Raw genomic sequence first — 13,255 nt, 5'->3', positions numbered from 1 at the left:
CTTTCAAGTTAAATTTATAAAAATGGGTCGGTTGATTTTTTTTTTTAAATTAAGGTCAAGTTGTCAGGATATAAGACGACATTATAGATGAAGTCGTCTTGTATCTTAACGGTTTCTTTTTTTTTTTTTTTAAAAAAAAACAAAGTCGTCCTGTATCAGAACGGTAACGGTTTCAGTGCAATGAAAAAAGTGAAGTCGTCCTTTATGAAGACGACTTCACTTTCAATTTTTTTTTTTCCTGAAATATTACAGTGGAAAGTACGCCATTAATTAAATCATGTTTGAATGATAAAATTTAAGTTAAATTTTTTTCTTTTTAAATGTTGGAGTGAAAAGTACACCGTCAATCAAATCATGTTTGAACTATTATAGTGCTTCTTTTAATGGAGTATTGTGTTTGTGTATTGGTTACAAGGAGAAATAAAAAAAAAATTAATTACGTTAAGAAGGAAAAAAAATTGAAAATAAAGTCGACATCACACAGGACGACTTCACCTTTTTTATTACACTAAAACCGTTTTAGTACAGGATGACTTTGCTTTTTAAAAAAAAAAAAGTAAACGAAACCGTTAGGATACAAGACGACTTCATCTATAATGTGTCTTGTGTCCTGACAACTTGACTCTAGTTTATAAAAAAAGAAAATCAACTGATCCATTTTTACAAATTTAACTTAAAAGAGACCCTAAAATACAAAAATCCCCGTTAATAATACTAACTTGGAAAACCTATGACCCCAACAACCCTCGGTGAAAATGAACCCCATTTTAGTTATTGATATTTCCAAAATAAATTGTTTTTTGATCCATATCGTTAATACCCCCTGCATTATTTTCCCAGAAATATGTAGCCGCTCTATTCACCATCCCCCCAAACAACAACACATTTTTCTTTATAAATTGATTCTAACTTTATTTCTTGAATACACGCCTTGCATGTATAAGGTTGCTATGTTCATTTTTTATCTTTTACTTTCCTGTCGTTCCTATCATGTTTTTCCATGTTGTCTCTGTCTTCCATCTTTCGAACCTCTTTAACAATCTCATTCTCATTCCCTCAAATATAACTCCTATTTTGTTTTCCTAATTCCCACAACCTAGATGCCTCATTATTATTATTTCTCAACCAAAGGAGTCTATTGCAATTAACAATATCATTGTCAGATAAAGAGTCTACTGCAAACTCTACTAGTATATACTTGTTTATGCAAGTTTTTTATAAGGGTTAAGACACCCAAAATGTTCCACATTATTTATTTAATTTTTTTGATGATTAAAAAAACTAATCGATAATATAATCAATATTTTTCACCTAGTTATACATTTTATTACTCTACTATCATTCTTTCATAATTTTTTACTTATAAGTTATCTTTTATGTATTTTTTATGCAAGTTTTTTATATTTTATGCAAAAGTTAATATTTCAATGACATTGCTTCAAGAGACAAATTAATCACTACAAAAAAATATCTTATTAGTAACCAATTTTAGTGACAACAAATAAATAGTCACTATAATGACTAATTTAAATGGAAATGATTTTTTGATAACTAAATTTAGACAACTTTCTCTTAACATGAAGTGACATCTCCTAATTGGCTACCCATTGTTTTTTGTTTTTTTATTCTTCTATATTCCAAAACCACTTAAAAGATGTCACCTCAAGTTGTAAGAGGAAGTTGTCAAAATTTGGTGCTCAAAATATCATTGTCCAATCTAAATATCAATTTATTAACTAAAAATTATTTGTAACTAAAATAGTTTCTAAAGTGGTCTCTAAATTGGCCACTATAGTGAAATTTTTTTAAATTGATCATTAGTATTAGCTACCAAAGTTTCAATTACCAAAAGAATTAGTCTCTAAATTTGTATCTAAATTGATCACTAAAGAAACAAATTGTGTACTATAATGACTAATTATTTTTATCCCTAAATTTGGTTACTAATAAAATATTTTCTTGTAGTGTATCAAAACAATTTTATACATCTCATAAAAAGATTTAACTAATTAAGTTTAATTTATTAAATTTCACAAAATTTTAATAGAACTGTCAAAATGGGTTGGAACCCGCGAGCCAACCCGGCTCACCACGGGTTCGGGCCGGGTTGGGTTGAAATTTTTTTACAAATTTCAATATGGGTTGATTTTTGACCCGGCTCATCCGGGTTGAACCCGTGATGAGCCGGGTTGGCTCACCAACCCGCAAATAAAAGACTCACACAAGTGTTTTTATTTATTTTTATTAAGTTGGGCTTTATATTTGGGTCATGTTTTTTTATCCAACACATAAATAATTTGTATTTTATTATTTTGGTTTGTATTTGGATTTATTAAAGTTTATTTAGATTTTAAGTAGAATTACAATTTAGTTTTGACGGAAAAAAATAAAAAAAATAATATATTTTTTTTAATTAAGTGAACCCGTGAGCCAAGCCAGGTTCAAATTTTGTTAGCTCGCTAAAAAGTGAGTCAGGTTGAGTTGACTCACTAAATCATCAACCCGTGGTGGGTCGAGCCGAGTTACCCGTTTTGACAGCTCTAAATTTTAATAGTATTTCTGAGTGATACAGAAGTACTTACTGCTTCAAGATCATTATGAAATACAGAATCTAAATTTTATCTGATTTATGACAAGAATTTAATTTTCATAATTAACAAAATGATTAATTCTTTATCAATCATTTTATTAAATGCCAAGTGTGAAACTAAAATTCACTACGTAACTTAAATATTAATCAATTAAACACCCTAACAAATATTCACAAGAATCAATATTAGATAATATTCTACAAATTTAGACAAAGTTTCCGCATTCATTTTGGTACTATACTACATTCCACTTAAGATATGAACATTTATATCAATTAAATACACTTGTAAGACATTTCTACTCAAAATATAAAATAAAAAAGAAGATTATCTAAAGCTTTCTTTTTGACAAACCATGTGATGATAAATCACACCATTTCATTACTATTCTATTGCTCCTCACTACAGTTTCCCACCTATAACTTTCCTCTGAATATTTGAATACTCCAATCGTATACATTTTCCAACGTTCATGTTTTAAGATAATTAATAGTACTATCCCTCCATTTTTTAAGCAACATCTTAAATTAATTTATTTTTAATTTTTTACAATAATATTTCGAACTTAAATTCATTAGAATAATATTCCCATTTAAAAATATGTAAAGTATCATACGTTAATGAATTAAGACAATAAGATATATATACATTATCAACGACTTATACTTCCAAAAAAATTGATATTTGCATCATTCTTAACTAAGTAATAATAATAATTTCGGCAAATATTATTTTCTTAAAATTTTTCTCTCTCTTACGCTTATCATGGAAAACCGTCTCTAAAAAAGGTTAAAACTTAATCGTAACCTAAGACTGGATCGGTTGCATTGCCATGCATGAATGCAAACACAAAGAGACTGTTACGTATGCTGCTAACCTCACCCGACTGTCTCCTTTCTTTTCCCACGACCCACTCCACTTCTCCTGTCATTTTCTTGGTCACCGCCATCAGGTACACCAATTTCTCCTTTTCTCTTCACCTTTTCAAAATCTCCTTTTTAACAATCTCTCATCATCCACTTATCATTCATATTCATATACATAACAGATGCTGTTCTCCGATTGCAGCTAAAATTTGACGTTGATGAGAATTTGGGTAACAAATAATTCCAATAAATTTCATAGGGCATTGCCAAAATTTGTAATTTTAGTCAAATCCTCAATTTTGCATACCTTTTATTTCGGCCAATTTGATTCCTAAACCTAACATTTGTTCTAATATTTCTTGATTGGTTATTGGGGGTAGTATGAAAAGTTTGTGTTAGGTTTGGTTTGTGACAAGAAATGTGTTTTCAGATTGATTGAGGGAGTTTAAGGGGCAATGGAAGTAATAAGAACAAAAAGAAGAGCTGATGTAGAAATTGGTGATGAAGGAGAAGACTTGGTTCTGGCAACTCTTGTTGCCAATGGAGATGACATTAGTCCTCTTGTGAGGCATGCCTTCGAAATGGGGCGCCCCATGGGGCTCCTTCGCCAACTGGATTTTGTGGTGAAGAAAAAGGAAGCTGAAATTGAGGCAATGTGCAAGACACATTACGAGGAATTCATCCTTGCAGTTGATGAACTTCGTGGTGTGTTGGTTGATGCTGAAGAGCTCAAGAGTGAACTCCAAAGTGACAATTTCAAGTTGCAGCAGGTTGGCAGCACCCTTCTTATCAAGCTTGAGGAGCTTTTTGTGTCATATACAGTGAAGAAGAACGTGACAGAAGCTATAAAAATGTCGAAGAACTGTATGAAAGTGTTGGAGCTGTGTGTGAAGTGCAACAATCATATTTCTGAAGGGGAGTTTTACCCTGCGTTGAAAACTGTTGATTTGCTTGAGAAAACTTACATAGAGAACATTCCTGCCAAGGCCCTCAAAAGGGTGATAGAGAAGAGAATTCCTTCCATAAAATCACACATAGAGAAGAAAGTATGCAGCCAGGTTAATGAATGGATGGTGCAGATACGAAGTTCTTGTAAAATAATCGGGCAAACGGCAATTGGTCGTGCTGCATCGAATCGCCAGAGGGATGAGGAAATGCTGGAGAGGAAGAGAAAGTCTGACGGATTGAACATTTCAGGAGGTGAGGATCGAGCTTATAGTTTGGTGGTTGAAGAAGATGAAGATTCTGCCATGAAATTTGATCTCACACCCTTATATCGTGCTTGTCATATTCATAGTTGCCTTGGGATTCTAGAGCAGTTTCATGAATATTACTACAAGAATAGATTGTTACAACTGAATTCGGATTTGGAGATATCTTCAATGCAACCTTTTATCGAGTATTATCAGACATTTTTGGCTCAAATTGCTGGGTACTTCATAGTGGAGGATAGGGTCCTGAGGACAGGTAATGGACTCCTAGAACCTGATCAGGTTGAAACTATGTGGGAAACTGCTTTGGCAAAGATAACATCAATGTTAGAAGTGCACTTACCCCAGATGAAATCTGCCACACATCTTCTCCTGGTTAAGGATTATGTTGCACTTCTTGGTTCTACTCTTAGACAATACGGATATGACATTGGCCAACTCCATGATGTGCTTGACAACACCCGTGACAAATACCACAGGCTTCTTTTGGAAGAATGTAGGAACCAAATCGTTGATGTTCTTGGCAGTGACACATACGAGCAGATGGTGATAAAAAAGGATTCTGATTATGAGAACCATGTTCTGTCATATAATCTTCAAACATCAGAAATCATGCCTGCTTTTCCATATGTTGCATCATTCTCCTCCATGGTACCTGATGCTTGTCGCATTGTGAGAGCCTTCATCAAAGGCTCTGTTGATTACTTGTCCTATGGTGTACGCAGCGGTTTGTTTGATGTTGTGAGGAAGTATTTGGACAAGTTTTTGATTGAAGTGTTGAATGAATCTTTGCTTGACATCATCAACAGTTCAAGCATCAGTGTTTCTCAGGCCATGCAGCTTGCAGCAAACATAACTGTTCTTGAAAGAGCTTGTGATTTTTTCCTTCGTCATGCTGCTCACCAGTGCTGCATACCCGTTAGAGCAGCTGAGAAGCCTCAAGGTTCTTTGACTGCTAAGGTATTGCTGAAAACTTCAAGGGATGCAGCTTATATTGCTCTGCTGAGTTTGGTAAACGCAAAGTTAGATGAGTATATGAATCTTATAGATGGTATCAACTGGACTACAGAGGAGACAAAGACAACTGGTAATGAATACATGAATGAAGTGATATTTTACCTAGATTCACTAATGTCCACAGCACAACAAATTTTACCCTTGGATGCTACCTATAAGGTTGGAACCAGCACACTTGAGCATATTTCCAACACAATTGTGGGAGCATTTCTTAGTGATAATTTGAAAAGGTTTAATGCAAATGCAGTTATGAACATCAACATTGATCTTAAGATGTTGGAGAGTTTTGCAGATGACAGGTTTTATTCTTCTGGTTTGTGTGAAGTTTATCCAGGAGGTGGTTTCAAGGGCTGTCTGATAGAAGCACGACAGTTGATCAATCTTCTGTCAAGTAGCCAGCCAGAGAATTTCATGAATCCTGTGATAAGGGAGAGAAATTACTATGCTCTTGATTACAAAAGGGTAGCATACATTTGTGAAAAGTTCAAGGATTCTGCAGATGGAATCTTTGGAAGTCTTTCAAATAAGAACACAAAGCAAACTGCTAAGAAGAAATCAATGGAAGTTCTCAAAAAGAGACTAAAGGATTTCAATTGACTAGGCTTGGGATATTATTCTTTCATTTCTACTAGGGTATAATTGTAGTGTTCTTCGGCTATGGATGTTTAACTTTCAGTTGAATAGTGTTCTGTATTGCTCTGATTTTTTTTTTTTTCATGTAATAAAAAATCATTTCAGTCTTTTGTTTGTTCATATCACACTAATAAATGTTTCTCCCACTAGAATGAATAAGTTTCAAAGTTTGTTATCTGCATTAGATTTCATTTTCACTGCTTTAGTTGATTTCATTTTCACTGCTTTAGTTAGCTTCTGCCATGTATTGATAGATCCAACAATGGTTACATGTATAAAGACAGAACATGCTAAACTATTTATCCAACATCTTGTTGCACATTATACTCAATTCTGGTCAGCTGAGAAGTTTCTTTGATAGATGCACTACAGCAAATAGTTCTGATTAGAGAAGACACTTTCATAGTAATAACTCTTAGAAAATTTTTAGTTTTTGATTCATAGTAAATGCTTTGCTCACTGTATAGTGAGAATTAAACCAGAAGATTTTAGTTTTTGATTCACTACACTGTTAAACCATATGAGAGGAGAATATAGGCATTGCTAAGGTGAAAGGCTAGAAAGAGTAGGTTGCCAAAATTAGGTTCTATCATATTTTATTTTATACCAAGTAAATAATAAATGTTAATATTTAAAATTGTTGTAGGGCTCTTATGAAGATATATATACTTTAGATTGATTTTATGCATTAAATATTTTAATTATTTATAAATAATATAAATAATTTTATTTTAATTAAATAATGATGCTTTTTAAATAAAATCTTTGCAATTTCTTCCTTCGGATGTTTTGCTAAGATTCAATGTGTCATGTAAAGGATAGAAAAGTAATCAAAAAACAAAATTTCACAAAAATACAAAAAAAAAAAATTAAAACTTTAACAACAAATGAATTAAAAAATGAAGAGGATAAGTTAGAGGAAGAAAAGATGAAAATAATAATATCTTTTGAAAATAAAATTAAGTCACACAATACTTAAATAAAAGCAAAAGAAAAAATTAAAACATTCAATAAACAAGAATTACAGTAAAAGCTTCATTAAAAAAGTATTTAAATTTATAAAGAAAAAAAACTTAATTAAAAATTAAAAGAACTTTTTTATTATATATTTTTCTTAATAATTCACGTGACGTTAAGTGGAAGTCTTGATAACTAGATTTTGACATTTGCTTTCCACTCTACAAAGGTAGGCAAACAGAATACACTACTTCCCGCCCAATTACCGAACACCAAAGAATACCAAACCCAAAACCCAACACAACAAAAAAACCACACAACACAACCTCGTCTAACTCCGAAATAGAAACAATCCCTTTCCTTCTCCCTCAAACCTCAAAACCCTCTCTAAGCAAAGCATCTTTCTCTCTCTATATCATCACCATGCCTTCTTCTTCTCCTCCACTCACACCAACAACAAATCCTTACTCCTCAAGCTTTCCTCACCACCATGTCAACAACAACAACAAATCAGCAAACTTCCTTGGTTCCCCTGCACCTCGAGTCATCGCATGTTCCACTATTACAATATTCGGACCGAGTCCAAATCAAGACTTTGCTGGATCGATCCGAAACTATAGTGGGACAACACGTAACTGTCGGCGGATGGGTAAAATCTGCTAAGGAAGTTGCGAAGCCGGCTGCGCCATATTCGTTGTCGTTATCCACGACAACTAATGACCCAGCCGGACACGGTAAAGGCAAGGATGTGTCGTGTGTGGAGATTCTGCAATCGAAGATACCGTTGATAAGGAGCATATTAGATGTGTTCGGAGGAAGCGGTTACGTTCAGCGCAAGAAACGTGAGTCTGTTGTGACTGAGCCCAATCATGCAACGGTTTTGCCTCCAAAAGCTTCTGTTGCGTATTTGCTTCTCACGGATGGGTCATGCGTTTCAAGCCTCCAGGTTTAGTGCTCTGTTTGGCTCTGAGGTTTTGTTTTGTTTTTAGAATGCGTTTTGAAAGTATACAATATGAACATAAACGAACACTCCATTGATTAAAATATTTAGGTAGTTAAATAATCAAAATTCATTATTATGAAAACTAACAATTTTAACAATCTGGTAATGAATTTTTATTGGATGAAAATGTAGTTAGAGTCACTGTGTTGAAGTTGAATTAAAAAGTTTGTCGAATGAAAATTTTATTTTGTGTAACCTTATTTTGAAGAGTTAATTAGATTTATGTGAGTTAATCATTCTTTTAGAATATTCATAGTTGCATAAATAAGGCAACTTTTAAAATGAATAAAAAACATAACAAAGCCTGTCTAAATTCATGTATTGATTTTGCATAACATAAGGACTTGTTGAAAAAAAAATCGAAAAAAAATATGATATAATTTTTCAAAGTATGTTAATAGTAAAATTGTTTTTATTATCCATTTTTTTTATAAATTATTTATATTTCTTTTGCATTGTTTTAGTTGAAAAGCCATTTTTTCCTTACAAAAGACCATAAAATAAATAGACCTATCGAACAAAATCAGTAATTAAAAGAAGCATATAAATTTCCTTGAAAGTGAAGAAGGCCTTTGGTTTCTTATCATCATCATCTCAAAACATAAAAGAAAAAACAAAATTTAGAGAATTTGTTCGATGTGACATATTATATATATATGCTTAACTTCTACACCTAAATTTCCTTATTTGAAGTTAAATAATTAAGTAGGGAATTTTATGGCTTATTTATGTGCCTAAACTAAAGTCACAAACTGATGGCTCTCAAACCTTTTACAAAGCAAAGTAGCAAAGTAACTTGTCAAAATCTCATAACCATGAAACACTTTTGCTGTATATGTTTTAATTGAATTATTCTTCAATGTGTTTTTTTTTGTTGTTATACAAACACTTTTAGGTTGTTGTGGATTCCTCTATAGCAAGCCCAAACAGGGTTATGAGTACTGGAACATGTCTATTAGTGGAAGGTCAACTAGAACGTGCATCAGAAGGGAAGCATGTTATTGAGCTTAAAGCTGAAAAAGTTCTTCACATTGGGACAGTTGATTTTGACAAATACCCATTATCAAAGAAACGAATTCCATTAGATACATTGAGAGATTACTCCCACTTTCGCCCTCGAACTACCACGGTGAAATTCAATTTCAGATTATACTGTCTTGTTCATTTTACATACCTAGAATTTTTGCTTGTTAACATATCAGAGTTTTGTATGATGTGAAGATTAAGTTTGATCTGTTTGTAGGTGGCAACTGTGATGCGGATTCGTAGTGCTCTCTCTTTTGCAACCCACACATTTTTCAACAAACATGAATTTATTGATGTGCAAGTACCCACCATAACTACCATAGACTCAGAAGGATTCAGCAACATGTTCAAGGTTACCACACTGGATCAGAATCAGAAAGCAGAGAAGAAGGAGAAACTAGACACCATTTATGAGAATGAAGGTGTTAGTCTTGAACATGTGAAGGCTGCTGCAAAAGAGAAAAGCAACATAGTTGAGCATTTGCAGAGAACTGAGAGCAATAGAGAAGCACTGGCTGCTGCAGTTCAGGATCTGAAGAAAACAAATGACCTGGCATCACAGTTGGAAGCAAGAGAAAAGAGAAAGTTAGGAACATCTTTTAAGGATGATAAAGTGGACTTTTTCCCTTTCCAAACTTATTTGACTGTCTCTGGTCGCTTGCATCTGGAGAGTTATGCTTGTGCTCTTGGAAATGTCTACTCTTTTGGACCTAGATTTCTTGCAGATAAAGCTGATTCTGCTAAACTTGCTGCAGAAATGTGGATGGTTGAGGTGGAAATGGCTTTTTCTCACTTAAAGGTATCACTTCTTTCCATTGCAAACCTTTGTACAATTTTTACTGGACAAAACTATAAATATGTGCAATTTTTTTAAATTAAATTGTAAATCTTTCTTGTCGTAAATTTTGGTGGACAAAACTTCAAATCCTTCCATAATATACAATTATCCTAGTCTCCCATACACCAAAGACCTATTGAGTTGTGTAACAACTCCTAAACAACTATTTTTCGTATGTTGTTTTGTTTTTTCACTTTACTTGTCGTGAATATTTACTTCGAGAAACAACACATATTTGGATTCCTAACCGTCTCTCTAAGCGTGAGTTGAGTTTTATCATTGATTTCTACTCCAATAGAACATTTGGCTCAATTTTATTTAGGATTGTTACTTAAACTTTGTTCAACGTTCCTTCAGGTAGTTTTTGATGCATGGATAACAAAATGAAACATTCTATTCTCTTATGTTCTCTTTGGTTCCACAACCCTTTTTAGTAGAACCAGCATGTTCCATATTAACACTTTGGTATGGAAATGCTTGTTGTTTTGTATCATTTAGTAGCATGATGCACTTTATCTTACATGCAGGATTCCATGAACTGTGCAAATGACCTTTTCAAGTACCTCTGCAACTGGGTTCTTGAACATTGCTCCGAAGAAATGAACTTTGTTGCAAAAAGAATTGACACAACCTGTGTCAATCGTCTTCAGCAGATTATAGCAGGTTCTCCTAAAATGTTGACCTACCATGAAGCTATAGAAATTCTTAAAAAGGTATAGACAGCACTACGAAATCCTATAAAAAAATCTCAATTTGACTTCTTCCATTATGATCTTTCTTTTCAGAGAGATATTAAACTTTTTTTTTCCCTTTGTAATGTTAATCAGTCATCTTCTCAGACTGAAGATAAGAAATATGAAACAAACTTTGAATCAGGTTTTGTACTCACTTCAGAGCATACAAGGTATATTGAAACTTTCATCATATTCTGAATTTGCTGATTTCTAATTCTAACTAAGAGATGAAGTATTTCCTTCACCATTATCAGTTTGCTTATGGTTCTATTTGTTTCTTGATAGCTTTCTGGCCGAAGCCATCTTCAAGAATCCGATTATAATATACAATTATCCAAAAGAGGCTAAGCCATTTTACGTTCGCCAGAATGATGATGGAACTGTTGCTGCATTTGAGTTGGTTGTCCCAAAGGTATGTCCAAATGTGACTACAACTAATACTGCACTATGTGTTGATTGTTTGGCACATTTTTGTGTGTTGAAGTTGTTGGAAAATTTTTGCAGCTTGGAACAGTAATTTCTGGTAGCCAAAACGAGGAACGTCTTAACATGATAAGCTCCAGGTACTGCTTGTGTAATTAGTGAGGATCATAAATATTGTGTTCTTCTGGTTAACGACCTATACTGCTAAAAAACACGATTTCCTGTCAATTTTCTCACTATTAGAAATTCTTATATGTGATTTTTCTCGTAGATTTGTTAAAAAAATTTGCTAAGAAAATATTTTTTTCTGTTATTTTTTCTTAAAATTTTAATTGACAGGTAATTTTTTGGTGGGTAATCATTTCTTACAAAATTATAAAAATTGGAGTCTTTCCTACAGAATTTGTTGTGAGAAGTGTTTTACACAAAATATCTTGCAAGAAAATTGGTAGCAATTTCTTACAATTTTTTTTTCTCAACAAAATTTGTAAATATTTCCTACGGAAAAATTTTCAAAACAAAATTGGCAGAAAATATGAATTTTGTTAGTAGTGTCTTTTGAAGTTTTTTTCTTACGAAATGTTTCCAAATTTTGTTATGAATAATGGTTTATAAGAATTTATTACCAATTCTTTTACAAAATATTTTGCACAAAACGTTTTTCGCAGAACATTTAATAAAAAATACTTACAAATTTTATAATTTTACAAGAAATAAGTACCTACGGAGAAATTACCTGTCAATTAAAATTTGTAAGAAAAATAGCAAAAATTCTAGAAGTGATATTTGGTAAAGTTTTTTCTTTTCTTTCATTTCAAATGGCAGGATTGATGAATTAGGGTTGGGAAAAGAGAAGTATGAATGGTACCTAGACCTTCGTATAAATGGAACAGTGATGAACTCTGGGTTCACCCTAAGGTTTGATCTTATGGTTCTCTTTGCAACTGGGCTTGCAAATGTTAGGGACGTTATCCCTTTTCCAAGAAGCTATGGAAAAGCCAACAACTAATCAATATTTTTGGGCTGAAACTAAGAACATTGAAGTTGCATTTATTGGGATCAAAATTCCAATGTTCATGCAGAGAGATGCTTGTGTAACAACAGTTAACATATCAGTTGTTTATTTGTGTGTGCCTGATGTATATAAGGAATGTGAAAGTAATCAAATTTACTCAAGTTCTTGTGAACTTCTTCGTTCTGCACAATTAATTCTCCTAGTTTTTCTTTGAAGTACTACAGTTTTATTTATATTTTTAAAATGAGATCTCAGATATAAGTTTCATATATGAAAAATTTTCCCACTCAGAGAGAACTTTTTTATACAATGTGAGTATTTAAGTTACCTCACAAAAATGATTCCTTTTAGTTAAGAAAATGATTTCAACTTTAATGTTGTGTTTGTAGACGATGGAGAAAAGTATATAGGTGAAAATAAGAATTGTTTGATTTAGATTAAAAATAGAAAATAGATATAGTAAATAAGAAAAAAATTAATTAACTGGGTAGAATAATTATAAGTTTGATTTTGATTTTGATTTTGATTTAATAGTCACTGAAAAAATGTGTTGAAGTTAAACTATGTACCACAAACATCTTCTATTTTTATCAAATGTTGAACTAATTCAAGAACAATGAAAGAATTGCTACAATATTAATTGTAAATCAAACTAGAAGATACGAAAAACAATAATTCAAATAAATATAAAAGATATAAAGAACTTAAGTGTGGTGGTAAGAATTTTACATCAAGTAAAAAAGAGTGAGATGAACATTATATAAAAAAATCCGTAAATTTATTTAAATAGGTTTTACGTTAAAGATGATATATTTATTATATAAATTAACTTATAATTCATCATATTCAAATCTCGTCAATTATTATCGATGGTCGTTTATGTTTAATATTTGGGCCACTTCCATGTGCTAGTTATTATTTAACCATGCATGTACCTTTTT

The 13,255-nt window shown here is 32.3% G+C and overlaps 2 protein-coding genes across 3 annotated transcripts; both read left to right on the top strand.

Moving 5' to 3' along the window:
- Nucleotides 1-3,646: 3,646 nt before the first annotated feature.
- Nucleotides 3,647-6,448, top strand: LOC114165044 (exocyst complex component SEC15A-like). The gene has a single exon (XM_028049675.2). It carries the CDS (start codon nucleotides 3,913-3,915, stop codon nucleotides 6,280-6,282), a length of 2,370 nt encoding a protein of 789 aa, XP_027905476.1. The 5' UTR covers nucleotides 3,647-3,912; the 3' UTR covers nucleotides 6,283-6,448.
- Nucleotides 6,449-7,667: 1,219 nt separating this feature from the next.
- NS2 (asparaginyl-tRNA synthetase 2) lies at nucleotides 7,668-12,504 on the top strand. Of its 2 annotated transcripts, none has more exons than XM_028050910.2 (8): nucleotides 7,668-8,221; nucleotides 9,174-9,407; nucleotides 9,522-10,103; nucleotides 10,670-10,855; nucleotides 10,982-11,046; nucleotides 11,162-11,288; nucleotides 11,381-11,439; nucleotides 12,125-12,504. In XM_028050910.2, exons 1-8 carry the CDS (start codon nucleotides 7,766-7,768, stop codon nucleotides 12,306-12,308), a joined length of 1,893 nt encoding a protein of 630 aa, XP_027906711.1. In that variant the 5' UTR covers nucleotides 7,668-7,765; the 3' UTR covers nucleotides 12,309-12,504. The 2 variants fall into 2 exon arrangements, with proteins under 2 accessions (XP_027906711.1, XP_027906710.1); XM_028050909.2 differs by having other exon boundaries at nucleotides 7,674-8,221; nucleotides 10,970-11,046.
- The last annotated feature ends 751 nt before the right edge of the window (nucleotides 12,505-13,255 follow it).

Source organism: Vigna unguiculata, chromosome 10, assembly GCF_037176805.1.
Source record: "Vigna unguiculata cultivar grain cowpea cultivar isolate G323 ecotype 2 chromosome 10, ASM3717680v1, whole genome shotgun sequence".
Taxonomy (NCBI): Eukaryota; Viridiplantae; Streptophyta; class Magnoliopsida; order Fabales; family Fabaceae; genus Vigna; species Vigna unguiculata.
Note: the sequence above shows the minus strand (reverse complement) of the source record. Positions and strands in the feature narration are given on the sequence as shown.